The sequence below is a fragment of the Atta cephalotes genome, assembly GCF_000143395.1.
Source record: "Atta cephalotes unplaced genomic scaffold scaffold00031, whole genome shotgun sequence".
Taxonomy (NCBI): Eukaryota; Metazoa; Arthropoda; class Insecta; order Hymenoptera; family Formicidae; genus Atta; species Atta cephalotes.
The window spans coordinates 3563705-3578698 of NW_012130095.1; the positions used below are offsets into that span (position 1 = coordinate 3563705).

General features: G+C 33.8%; 1 protein-coding gene across 1 annotated transcript in view; it reads left to right on the plus strand.

Annotated features, from left to right (window-relative positions):
* The first annotated feature begins 5448 nt into the window (after positions 1-5448).
* LOC105621004 (coagulation factor VII) overlaps positions 5449-14994 on the plus strand; it is a 16060-nt gene continuing 6514 nt past the window's right edge. The window contains exon 1 of the mRNA XM_012202480.1: positions 5449-5649. Coding sequence (XP_012057870.1) covers positions 5449-5649 — 201 coding nt within the window. The remainder of the gene's footprint in view (positions 5650-14994) is intronic.

Here is a 14994-nt window from a genome sequence, read left to right on the forward strand (position 1 = left end):
AAAAAGAAAGAATAAACACACTATCGAATCTTCTGAAATTATATAAGGAGAGTATATTCTTCTCATAATTTAAATAAATTATATAATAACACAACATAACACAATACTTAAAAATTGAAATCACTTACTAAATTCTTTGTTTTATATATATATATATATATATATATGTAATCTTGACCTGATCAAGGAACCCAAACCGATATATAATGGTCAAAATTTTTAAAAGCTTGTTTCCGCTTGTTCTAGCTTTTAGCGTGCGTGCATGGCAGATTGGATCTCCTAATGACCACTAAAGGCATAACTTAGTGCTCAATGACCTCGTTTACTTGTAGAGGAGACCAAGGATAGAAGTAACACGAGAACAAACGTAATATTGCAAATATTATATCTAAAACAAATGAATTCAAACATGTTCTTACAGTTTAACTCCTTGATTCTACTTTTTCTCAAGTAACGCGAGATGTTAGGTTGAGCAGTTATTTGTACAGTGTTTGTGCCGAAAAATCACATCGAAAGTAATGTTTCAATCTCTATTATTTTTGTAAATATTTTTATTTATTTAATTGTTTATTATTATTGTTTATTTATTATATATTCATATAACAATAATTAAAAATTTATTTATATATTTAGTTTTTTATTTATTTAAAATATTTATAAATAAATCTAAAGAAATACTATGCTATAAAAGAATAAAAGAAATACTATTCTATAAAGAAATACTATACTACTCGATTCGGTAAAAAATATTTTATATTTATGAATACTTGAAAACATCCACTTAAGTCCTTGATAAATTTTGTTCTAAAATTTTAATATATTTAAGTATTAATTTAACATAATGTGATTACGGTATTTAAATATTTTGTATTAAATTTATTTAATATTTCTTAATAAAAGTAACATAATTTATGTTCAACAAAATTATTTTTAGATTTGTACCTAGCTAAATTTTTTAATTCTTCAGCAAAACTATTCTTTCCTGTACGTAATTTGAAAATTGGTTCCCTCGAGGCGACATTATCGAATAGACAGACGAATCTGATGATCGCTGCGATACCAGTGGCGATAATGAGACACGTACTTTAATCGCGTTTCGCTCACTATGAAATACAGTTAATCTTCGTTATTGCAAGTACATCGTGACGTCGACGCGTAATCATTATATACGGCGTGAGATGGACGCGAGCAATTTTGATCAATGTAACAGTTTCCTCAAACGAGCGGAACGCCTCCGACCTGCTCTTGCGAACGCGAGCGTATCGTTTACGTGAGTCAGTCTCGCTTAGGTCGAAAAGCGGTCCTCGTTTCGGGAACAAAATCACCGGCCTGAAGAGCGAGCATGCTTCTTGCTTATTTTTTCCCTAAAAACAGCCAATTTCGTGTAATCTTCTTGCGAGAGCGGGGCGTGGCCCAGACCACAGGGATACTTGGTAGGCAACTGCGACGTGTGTCATTAACCAAATCCTTCAACTGACCGTGATCAGTCTCTGCTTCTCCTTTTCGAAATTGAATGAATAAGTTTAGAATTACGAAGGTGCAGTCCTCCCGGATTGATCCAAATTAATGATTGCATAGCAATAATTTCTAATTACGTTATATCTTTTAAAAAAGTTTGAGGAATATCGCTAAGTCGATTTGATTGACATGACGATTAATATTAGACACTATAGGATCATCGAATCATTCAAGTTTTAATGTCGCGACAATTCTTCGAGATTTCTCACATCTTTTATTGTCATCTCGTACGGGATATATGTTCGAGTGTGACCTAGATGTTCAGTTGTACTAAAGTCTCGATTGAAGTACTGAAGATCATGTTTCATAGAAGCATAAACATTTAAGTCTTAGTACAAACGATGATTTTCCAATTCTTTACTAGACACGATGGATCGTATCTTGTTAATTTTTATCACTTTTATAAGTATAAAAAAGATTATAAACCAAATAAGTAAGGAAAGAAGTAATACAATCGAGATTAGATCTTAGAGACCTAATAATAAATAATATTTTTATATGAAAATTCTAAATACATCTTTCAGTTACATAAACTGTGCATCACACTTACTATCAAAAACTTACCTTAAAATTCAATCTCAAATTAAATCTAAAATAATAACATCATAATTGATCGTCGGTTTGACAATGAAAATAATGTAATGTTACTAATATTTTAAAAACCTGTAAAATTATCGAGTGATTTTCATATACAATATTTCAACATCTTTAAAAAATATTTATAAAGTTATGTATAAAAAAAAGAGGATTGAGATTATTATTTAATCAAATGCTCTTAGTATTTCAAAGAAAAGAAATGCGCATAATACGAATGACCTAACCATGTACTAAAAGGATAATATCAAAGGCGATTCAAACATCTCATGAAAAAAATCACATGTTTTGTGATTCTTTCCATCTGTAACACATACGTATGCGTACTTTAATATCTTAATTGAACAAGAAATCTTCGAGCACACATCTCCATCGCAATTTAAGCGTGCAAGAACTTAACAACCGGGATGCAGGCGTAAAAGCGTTTTAGTATCGTGCTATTAAACAGCTAATCTATTTTAAAATTAATGTCGGAAAAGAGCTGATACTATCGCGGCGAGACCAGTCTGGCCGGTCGGCGATTGTTGCTGATCGAGCTGAACTCTTCATGAATTCTCCTTCCGTTTGCTGAATGATGATAAACAAACATTGCATCGATACTATCCATCTTCGCGCGGACGTTACTCGTGACCGACCGTAAACGCGTCTTCTGCTATGAGGTAGAGGTCTCATCTGCCGACGATACCGTCATTACCCCACCGCCGCTCGGTTGTTCCCGCTGCAGAATCACCCTCCACTTCCGCCTGGCTTGGCAGCCACTCCTCTCAGCAGCCTCCGTTGATACTTCCTCTCGCGCGCGTGTATCTCGTCAGTCGGCCTGGAGCCACGTGCGTGTACTTGCTCGAGTGGCTGTCACACGAGCGACACATCGGATAGTGTCACTTCGCGCCGATGAATCGCGGATCGAATCATCCTACCGCGCTTCCGATGACAGATGAATGTCTTCGCATGGAATTATCGGTGTAGAAAGATGATTACATTTCCCGATTCATTCGTCTTCATTATCGAAAAATCGTTCTATGAAGCCGGTTATAGAGAATATAACTTCTAATGGACTAAAAGAGATATGGGTTTACTGATGACATACGCGCGGGATAGAATAATAGAAGAACAAGCAAAAAGCTGAAGAATAGTTAAAAAGCAACCGATTTGTTGATTTATTTGTGTCAAGAAGTTAACGCACAATGCAACTAAGATATTAAAGATGTTACTCTAGCTTATTGAGGAACAAATGTGACAAGATATTAATGGATGTAGGATGCTCGTTCGTATGTAACGAATTCAAGATCTAGTAATTTGCAAATGTTGAATGCCGACTCAAAGAAGACTCGAAATATCTTACCGCGGGTTCATCGATCAAGCTTACCGGAACGCGGCATGTTTCACCGCCAATACAGACGTATGTAAGAGAGCACTTCGGGGAAGAACAAAGATATCACCGCGAGCTGAGAGCAACTAGGTAGGTTCTCAAAGGTGAAGACAGACAGTCGGTTGGAAGTCCAAAGAACTAAAAATATCAGTCGGTTCCGCAGTTATGCGCGCCCGCAGTCCTACCACGTTGTGCTCCACGCTGGACAATTTTACTGGCTGGAGAGGAAGAGTGATATCTCCATGAAACAGGGCCTGCCTTTAATCTCGCGAACTGCAATTCGCGGTAAACGACTATCAGGCACGATCGTCGTTACCGCAATGAGCCCGTCGACAGACCGGACATTCACGCGAAACGCGATCACGCCGCGTCTTTATGCGTAAACTACGGGTGGGCTACGTCTTCATTTACTACCACTACTACCTAGTCGCTGACATCTGTCGTCGGCTGCTATTGCTATACATTGCTCTCATCGGAATAACATCGAAAATAGCAAGTATAAGAATTAAAATGTCAAAACAGAGACTATTGATGTATTCATGACTTTTATCAGTCAATCTTGCATCGATGCATCGATGAATTTTTTTCATAATTTCGAGCTATTTATTCTTTCGGGTATATTGAAGTACCGGGGTAAGATTTTCCCTGTGTATGTTATTTAGGGAACTGAGGTATATAGTAATGAAGGCTTGCGTTCTTCAAGGAGTAGAGACGTCAAGCACAATCTTTTGATCTTGTAACGATTTGCACGCGAGAACGAAACGTCAAACGGTTTCGTTGGATACAAACTAGTTAAAATGCATGAAATGTGTATTTTTTTACACATCGTTTCTTAGCTGCCTTGAACGCCGGCTGGAAGAGATATAAATCATGCTGCGCTATAATAGGAATCTTTGCGGCATATGTAAGATACACAGACTACCATTGTTGGAATCATCGCTGAAATTCTATTTATGATTAAATGTTTATAATTAAACGTTTATATATGTCATAAACTTTCCATTCTATAAGAATAATTTTTGTAAGTTCTTCAACTTTTCAAATAAACAACTAAGTAACGACAGTCTACATGATATGAGCTAATTTTTAATGCTTAGATTCTCTTTTGGTGTGAATTTTATATATTAGGGAATTTTTGCAATATTCTGTATACAGTAAACGTCATGCGCATATACAGTTCAACTTTTCACTAATTAACATGACTTTAACGTTTGCCTTATGGATATGATATTGCAAAAACTTCCTATTGTATTACTTCCTATTGTATATTGTATACATATCCAATTCTGCAAACTCTGTCGAAACCATTTTCAATCTTTGAAATGTAAATGTAGACAGAATTAGAGTAGTAGTATAATATCACAAATTGAATTAACAAACAATTTAATAATATTAATATTATATACAAGGCATTTTAGAGAATATAAAAATTTCAAATTTGTTAAAATTCACATCGAAATATTTATGAAATAAAATAAATGCAATTCACTCGAATAATTGCTTTAATGGATGCATCTCTTCTGCATAACTTCTGAGAAAGACTTTCCCTATAATTCCAACGTTCTTACGCTACTAATTCGTCTAAATCAAGATCCATCTATATTGGGTTTCAGATCGAGTTCAGACTTAGGGTGCAGTGTCAAGGCCAAGAGTTCATCTCGCGACAGATTCGACGACGGTGGTACTCGTTGGAGGATCGAATCTCAAAGTCTCCAGGCTCATCGACGGTATTTCACAGCGCGGTTGTTTGAAATTCTTCGCGTGGAGTTGTGCCCGTATTTATAGACTTGCGTCTGGTGCGTACGGCCGCGTACGCGAACGCGCGTACGTAGTTCCCTCGTCTTCCGTCTCAAGGGTGTGGGATAGGTAGGTATAAGGTAGATACGTGTAAAACAGCCGTCGATCCCGAGCCACGTCGAGCCCACGTTTGCAGGAAACGAGCGGCAGCACATCGCGATCATGACGCGATGCGTCCACAACAGGAGCACTACCGGCCTGACTCGCCGACGAATGCGTCTCTGTCTCCGTCGCCGAACCGTCTGCGCTCGTCGTCCTCCTGGCTGCGATCCACCGATTCATTTCCGGGTATGATCGCCGGCGACACCGCCACGATCTTCCGAGTCCTCGTTGTCTTGCTCGTCAGTTACGCGGTCACGGCTAATAATCTGGTAAGTGCCTTATTTACGAAAAGAATAGTTTTACTGAACATCAAAAAATTTAACTAGATAGAAGATCTGAAAATAAACATCAAATTATGTATGATGCTCAAATTGGCGCTATAATGTCAAAATTTGATTGCTCATCATGAATTTCCTACATAATTATTTCGATGGTCCAACAAAATTATTTTTAGATTTATTTAATCTTAGTATCTACTTAAATTTTTTTAGCTACTCTAGCAAAATCTTTTCATGTATATATTGATAGCAATAAAAAATGTTAGGACTATAAAATTTTTAATTTTTCGGATTTTTTAAATGGTTTTTACCCGGATTATATCATCAGTTGCAATAGAAATAAAATGTTAAATGCAAAATTAGGAACGTTGATTATCTATGTGTACATTATACAACTTTGCTTAATGTCTTATCAAGTTTTGCGACACCAGAGAAGCGACTCATATCAATATAATGACAGCATAATCACGCCTGCGTAATAATTCCTACTTTCTACTACACAAAAGCAAAACAACTTTTCCTGTACACTTGGCACCCCATGAAGAGCTTCTTGCATTGTCCCGAGTAAGTCCTAAAGTCGAAGAAGCACCTTTCGCATCTCGGAGAGTTGAATCAACTGCAACGCCGATTTTCCAATTAACAATCGCTTCTCGGCATTGAAGCGAGTGTAGTCGAACGTTCGCGAAGGAGACGTTGCATCAATCGCTAAACATCTCTTGACTTTCTAAGTAGTCTTTCGCGTAGGTATCACTCGTCGACGGTTGACCTCGACCCTGTTGCATGTACCACGAGCACCCCGTGGTGAAACTTCCTATCGTGTTATCCTCGAAGATGATCGTGTAGTCTCCGTTATTACAACGCTGAAAGGCTCTCGGACATTCCAGCAGCTATTTCCATTTTACCAAAGAGACAACTTCCGCCGAACATTATCGCGAACACTGACGAACAAATATGCCACGCAAGCCTATCGATTTTCCAAACGATTTCTCTATCGTTACATACAAATCATAATCGTTTTTATCATTTTAATATGTCGCTTCTAGAATGCAAATTATACAAAATATCGTGACATACCTTATTTATATATGCTTCTATTGCATTTATTATAATATTAAAATGAAAATGTATATGTTTGTATCTTATTAGCAAATCTTTTTATCATTACGTTTTATCATTATTTTTTTATGTATTTTATTTTTATAAGATTGTGGAGTTAATTCACACCTAGTCTATCCGCACTAAATTTATCACGTTCGGCAATGAATTATCGATTTTTTTATAACAGCGAATGTTTCGAATATCGTGTCCTAAGAGATGTTCATTAAAAGAAAAAAAAGAAGAAAAAAGAAACAAGGAAAAAAGAGCAAAATCCAAGCCGCGAGTTAAATCGCCTAATGGAGAAGCCGGCCCTTCTTTCGCTTCATTAAGTTACGCAAAAAACGTACTGGTACCGCGTGCTTTTCATTGGTGCAAGAACAACCAACATGGGAAAGACTGGAACATCTCTTGGCACCCCGTGGAGAATCCTCTCTCCTGCGGGACTCTCCGGATCACTCGGCAACTCCTTCTGGCGAATCCAGCTCGATTAGCTTCTTACTGTGTATCGTGACGACTACCGCGTGGAATTTCAGCCCGTTGTCGGGCAGGAAGTATGTGAGTCTCGCGGTTGATAAAAAGTTGCCGTCATCGGGGAAAGAAACGTGGTACCACGCGGGATTGACGAGAAAAAAGGGGAGGTGCGATGGAGCGGGTCTCGAGAGAGGACGAAGAGGACGTAAAGGAGGACGCACAGAATGTCGCGTACGATTCCCTTCAGCAGCGTCCTGAGACTTGCAACTGCTTTCGAAATACGTTTGTCTCTCTCTCTCTCTCTCTCTCTCTCTCTCTCTCTCTTCTCTCTCTCCTCTCTCTCTCTCTCTCTCCCTCCCTTCCTCTCTTTCTTTTTCTTTCTCTCGTAAGATTCTTGTCGCCCGTTAGAGGCCTGTCTTCTCCGTTTCCATCCACCCCCATCCGCCTGTCATTCCTCATCTTCTTCCTCATGGTTTCTTTGCCAAGACATTTCACATCGTCTATGTCAAGATCGGCGATTCCATTGTCTCGACGTCGATGTACGCGGGGAAAGCGGTCGCAATGGAACGATTAGAATTTAGCGATCAGTTAGAAGTTCAATATGTGATTGTCGAAGCCGCGATCACTGGCACTCGATATACACGATAGCTCATGACACGAATTATTATCTCACGTTTGATTCACTGATAAGGGATGTATGACTTGCTCAAGCAAATCTCTATCGCATGTACGTTTGAATGGAATTTGCTTAATGACATTCGTATGTCTATGAAAAAGAATGAAGCGTTTAAATGTTGTATGATTTTAAAATATTTATTGTTTCACAATTGATTTTTTTATATATTTTATATATTCAAGCAATAAAGCTTCACATCATATTCATTAAGTTATACTTGGTAATAGAAAATATTAAATCAAATTTTTAACATTTCCAATTATCTTGTTAATGGGTAATAACATTTATAAGTTATGCTTATAAATGGCATCTCTAAATCTGCAAGACAAACGTGTAAAAATAAATAATAACCGGTTAGCATGATTGGTGCACTGTTGCACGTGACATTGTTCCTTTACTTCGGATTTAGCAATCGTCGTGCATGAAGTGGGAATGTCTCAAAACAAGTTATTCCGGTATAACTCGTCGCACAAAGACCTACCTTCATTAATATCGTATATTAACCGTTGTTCATAGTAAGTTTTTTTGCTAAATAAATGTACCGTTTCCTGTAAACGTGGTCATCCTAATCAAAAGAGCGACACATTATCATCATCATCACGAAATAAATCGCGTTAAAGTTAATTTCATAAACTCGGTAACATTTGAATTATCCTTGCACAAAAGATACAAAAATTTATTATGTTATATTTATTATTATATATTCATTAAATGATCTTCATACTTTTGTATGAATTGATAAAAAAGTCAAATCAACGACTATATTCACAAAAGTTAATTGAGAATCAAGATAAAGGCACATTTCAGTTTTAATAAAACGAGAATAAGATGAGGCGATGACTAGCTATTACGATAGTTCCGCATTGAGAGCATATCAATAGAACACTCATCTTAGCCGCGGGTGCTGATGTATCTCCGTGCAGAACCTTTCATGCGAGCCAGTGTAGAGGAACAATGAGAAATTATTACAGTCCTAATAATATAAAGCGGTGGCGTACAGTGTCGAGACGGTGATCCGGAAATAACCGTGGCCATAAATGTAAACGCGTGTATGTGGAAGAACGAACGAAGGGAAATAAGGAACAGCAGGTAGAAGGGATAGTTAGTGATGGTTAAAAGCGCTGCAGGTGACCTTTCTTTGTTGCTCTCAGATTCTATAATGATCAGTTTTACAATCTAAATTTCTACTTGAGACACTGATGTAAATTAATTCGCTCTATTTTGAAGGAATTACGAAATCCCGTATGCGTCTTCTCTGACATTCTTATTTTATCACTCTCGACAACGCTTATTTATATCTACAGAAAATTAGATAACATTCATCTATTAAGTTAATTATTAATCTAACATATATGTAACATTTATATCTACATTTATATCTACAGAAAATTAGATAACATTATATCTCTATTTATATCTACAGAAAATTAGATAACATTCATCTATTAAGTTAATTATTAATCTAACATATATGTAACATATTTCCGGTGTAAACATATGTAAGATATATAACGTACTTACAATGCGTATTGAAAATTGATACTTAATAATCGGATCCGGTCTCAAGAGAATTGCATCACTAAGAATATTTTTAGAAACTCAAGGTAATTGAGGAAAAAAAAATATATGAAATATAAAAAGAAGCATAATCAACCTTTCGGCACGATGATGCGAATTGATATGTATTTATGAATTAACTCTGCACAGAGTGATTAATGAATATAGTAAAACGTAAGACACTATCATAAATAATCTTCTTAAGATGCAATTCTCCAAACGAATATCGGTATTTAACGATTCTTGATTAGAATGTTTTCGTAAGAATATTCTACTTGAACTTTTATCAGTGACTTGATTGAAATTCAATTTCAAAATATTCCATAGAGTTTAAGTAAAAAATAATTTTTATTATTTTATAATAATTTTGTCACATTAAGCTATATATCAAATTAAAGATAATCAATTATTATCGGAGTATAAGAAACGTGTCTTTAAAAGTTTATAAGAGAGACATAATAAAGAAGTAAAGTTGTCATTGCAGTTAGTAATAAGTAATAAATTTTGCACACTCTCACTCTGGCTAGAAAGGCAACTGAGAGGAGAAATTATGTAACATAATTATGTGACATATTAGACGCATAATATTACCGCAAATGGATTAGAAGAGAAGATAAAGACCAAGCTATGGTGAATGGTGTTCAGTCACATCGTTAGAGTTGGAAAGAGAAATGGTTCTCGCATTTCTGAAGATTTGTCTATAAGGAAGCCGTTTTCATCGTGGATAATGTCGTTTATGAAATAGATGACGATTTTTTAGAACCGCGTACATTTATTGCTGCTATTAAAAATCTAATTAAAACGGAGCAGTATTTACGAGCTCTCGTAAATCTCGACTCTAAAGGATATCGAACTCTTATACAAAGTAAGAAGTGGCGCAAAAAGAGAAGTAACGTTGCTACGGACTGTGACGAGCGACGTGTCGAACGGGCTGCGTTTCAAGGGACATGAATTGTTCTTAATGGCTGTCGATGCAAACTGTACGGTGTTATTGTACTTTACGATACTGTCTATTACTTTAATCGATTGTTGGCAGGACAGAATAAACGCTGACGCACGATTGTGAGTTGCGATCCCGTATTACGAGTTTAATTTTCATGCAACCATCACGACAATATCGCAATGATCATTCTGTTATACATGCAAACGTATTCTTGCAATTACGTCTCTATAAGGCGGCGAAATCAAATGCCTTGGCTATGCTAAAGTTGTAGTGCAACTGTAATTTCTCTTTAAAATAAATGAACGAATGCATTACGTGAAATGATAGATATATACTAATCAAATTACACGATGATTATACGAAGAAAATTTTAATTTATTTGCTAGAAGCGTGTGCTAACTAACTAAAAAGAAAAGATATTTGTGACTATAATTGCATGATAAAATATTGTGATTAAAAGCTCATGCTTATTGCTAATATTAGTAATAATAATTATATTTAGTTTTCTAGAAAACCAAAAAATATATAGTTGAAATCGTATATTTTTCTAACCATAATATTTTACATACAATTATAATCATAAATACTAAAAACTTCTCTCATATATCAATACATGTTTTTTAATATAACTATATTATTTAATTCTATTATTTTTAATTTAGTAAATTTCTAAAATTCTTGGTCTAAAATGTTAAGTAAAATCATCGACGAAATCTTAGAAATAATCTTTGATCATAACAATGAGAATGTTCTTCCGATTGTTCGCGTACCATAAATCAGATCACGAACTCGCCATAGCGAGCATTCCGTTGACAGTGCGACGAGACAACAACCGGGACCATAAGATCTCACATTGAATTTGTAGCAACCCTTCGCCGAAGAAGTCGCAAACCATTTTTGGACATTGAGTAAACTCCAACGACGTTACCATCTAGGGAAGTGTTAATTCACGAAATGAATGTCACTCTGTCCAAATCTTGTCTCTCGTCTTCGTAGTCTATGCGGAATTATTTGTGAAAACTTTTATTTATGCAATTCATCGTAATTTCAAGATTAGAATTACTAAAGTATTGTGCAAAGCTATAATTTTCACACTATAGTTGATTTTCTCTAATAATAATTAAGAACAAACAAGTTATAGATTGAAATATATAAAAACAAATTGATTTCAATAAAACAATATTTATCGGTTTAGATCAAGAAACTGTAGGAGTATAATGCGTGACTATAAGAGCACATTGTGGAACCCATGCGTCGATCTCGTAATATTAAAATATGCGTGGACACGGTGGGCAGACCGGCCACGATACCATCTAAGGTATAACTCAGGCGTTAGCTCGAGAAGCGACGCGCTTCCGAACCTTTCTTCGTCTACCATTCAAAACTGTCTGTATCACATTCGTTCCTTCGTGTATTTATGATCCAGATTGTCAAATGATGATCTTTAAACGTTACAGCTATTATATTTCGAATTGCGCTATCTTCATTGCGTATATTTACTAATTTTTTCGTTTCCTTTCTTTTCAATTTTTACATATAAAAAAAACGGCTTTGCTGAAGTATCCAAAAATTTAACTTAGATATAGATCTGAAGATAATTTTGTTTGATATCAAAATAATGATAAGCGGTCAAACTAGTTGCTAAAATATTAAAACATTTTTATAACATTATCATTAATGCTGAAACGATCTATATAATTATTTTATCCAACAAAATTAATTTCAGATTTGTGTAGCCAAATTTTTAAATAATTTAGCAAAACCGTTCCTTCCGAGCATTATTAATCTTATATCTCGTACTTCATAAACATGTTAGAATCTTAATAATATCAATTTGCATCACACAAATAGATCTAATTAATTTCCTTCGTGAAATAGACACAAAGATATGAACATGGAATAAACAAGAAATGTACATGAAGATATCATCTCAAATAAAGAATAGGAATCGCCTTACTCAGTTGCGGTTGAAAACCACTTATCAAGTTGCAGTTGAGAAAATCTATACGAGTTATACCCCCACGAGTTATTTTTAGAATTAACATATTTTAAGAATTGTGCTGAATTGTATTATGTGTATGCTACATTGCCCGAATATTAAAACTATAATATGAAAAATACGTTTAAAAATTAAAAAAAAGAAACGATTTTTAAGTCAATCCCCAGTTTACATTTTTTCCAATTTTTTAAATTATGTTGTGCTAAAGTATTACTTTTAAATAATGATAATAACAGAAGTTATATGATAAAAAATAATTTTAAAAAATTCTGATTACAATTAATATTTATGTTCGCCATATGTCAATTATTTAAATAACATAAAAAAAATTGTGTACCTAACAATTGTTTTAACTTAGCACAAGTGAGCACAATCTTTGACAAAATTCTTGATGATATTCAGAGGACAGAAAGGCTCTTGCGTGCAGCCCTTCGCGCTCAGCTTTCTGTCCATAAATAGAATTTATAATGCTTCGATGTGAATAATACTGTATATGTGACTTGAAAGGCTTGATTGGCTAGTTAAATTTCATATAAAATAGCATAGTTTTTCGCGGATGTAGATAAAGTTTCTTGATATTCGTGCCATTATTATATTCTTGCGTAGACCTCGTACAGGATTTTTCAAACGATGGATATCTCGTTGGCAACAAGTAACATGCTCTTCTACTTTACCCCGCGGGATTGTCTTCCCTTTTAGCGGCACAAACTTTTTGCGGGATTGTCACTGAGATGCAAGGTACCGCACGTCTCAGCCTAGTTTGGACACGCTAACCTTGCCGCATACAAATTTCTCTTATTTCATTTATTGTCCTTTCCAAGATCGTCTTTTCTTTCATTTCGTGTTTTTTTTTATCTTGTGTTCCTTCTTTTGACAAGTAATTCCATACTAATGAATCATTATTGCTTGTTTTCTATCAACTACTTCGTTATTTCAGAGTGATTTATATCAGACAAAATATTACTTTTATGTATAAATTTCTGGATGTGTCTACATCAGGATATCGCTTTATTACGTTTAATTGATACCAATTAAATATTCATAGCACAATCATCAAATCCAGTTCGGATACATATGTAATTTTATTAACTTTTCGATAATACTCTACTCATGGGCAGTACCTCGAAAATATTTATATAAAATAAATTCATTAATCGGTTACCGTCTCAGAATCCACGAAATGCTTTGAGATTCCAGTTGCTAAAGATTCATCAGTAATTGCACGTGCAGATTCGTTTGCATATTTTAATTAATTAATGTATTGAGCGAACACAATTTGAATTGAAAACTCATTCTCGTGCATTCCACAAAAATTCGCAGTCAAGCACGATGGCATTAAACTGTAACTGTTTTTAATGTGCATAGCCAGAAATTATTTTTGTCTCGATTTTTAAATGCCGAATAATGATAAGCATAATATTCACACGTTGAAAATAAATACATTTAATTTGTGGACACAATGTGTTACAATTTGCGATTGTTTATTTGCAATGGTTTTTTTCTGAAATTTTTTTTGAAATTCTTGTATAATATAAACTTGAAAAACATTTAGATAAATATCTCTCGCTCTCTTTATTTTATTTAAATATTTATCATGTTTAGTATTATACAATCCTTTTCCAAAAAGCAGGGTAGTAACTAGTTAAAACATTAACTAGTTAAAAATTAAAAAAAAGTTAATAATAACTTTTAACTTAACTTAGTTAATAATAACTTTTAACTTAATTTAGTTAATTTTGAATGCATTAATCTTTAACTTAATTTAGTTACTTTTAAACTTTAATTTATTAATTTTTTTTAAATTAAAAATTTTTCTACAACTCTCTTAATGCTAATATTTGTTTCTATAAAGTTTTAAACATTAAACACCAATTTTTATTGACTCGCTAGGTTTTGTCAAATCCCACTTATATTTGAATCACACTAATTTTAGATATCATAAACATTATATTTCAGCAACATAAATATGAAATGAGCCTTAGATAAAGAATTATTATAGAACAGTACTGCACATCCAACCATTTTCTAAATTTTTACGTATATTTTTTGTAACAAACATCTAGTCGATATAATTGTAAACATGAGCAATCGTTTCAGAAGTTAAAGAAAGGTAGATAAAGGTTAAAAAGAGAGAAATAAATGCAAACATTTACTCTTCTCCTTTGCAAGTTTTTACAAAAACGCCTTATGGTGTTACTTTATTATATATAAGTAATTTACATGTGAATATAAAATTAAATTTACTTATAATAATCTAAATATATAATAATCTATACTTGTAAGTGTTATTTAAAGTAATTTCATTAAAAAAAAAATTAAGACATTCTGATCTCTGAAAATTATTTTTTTTTAAATTAACTTCTTTAAAACTTAAGTTAATTCAATCTTAACTTAACTTTTATTAAATTAATTTTTTATTCTTTCAACTTTTAACTTAATTTTATTAATTTTATAAGCTATTAACTTTAACTTAATTTAGTTTTAAAAAAAACATTAACTTACCCTGTCAAAAAAGTATTTATTAATAAACATTTTATATATATATATATATATATATATATATCTTAATAAATACTATATATATTTCTTTCT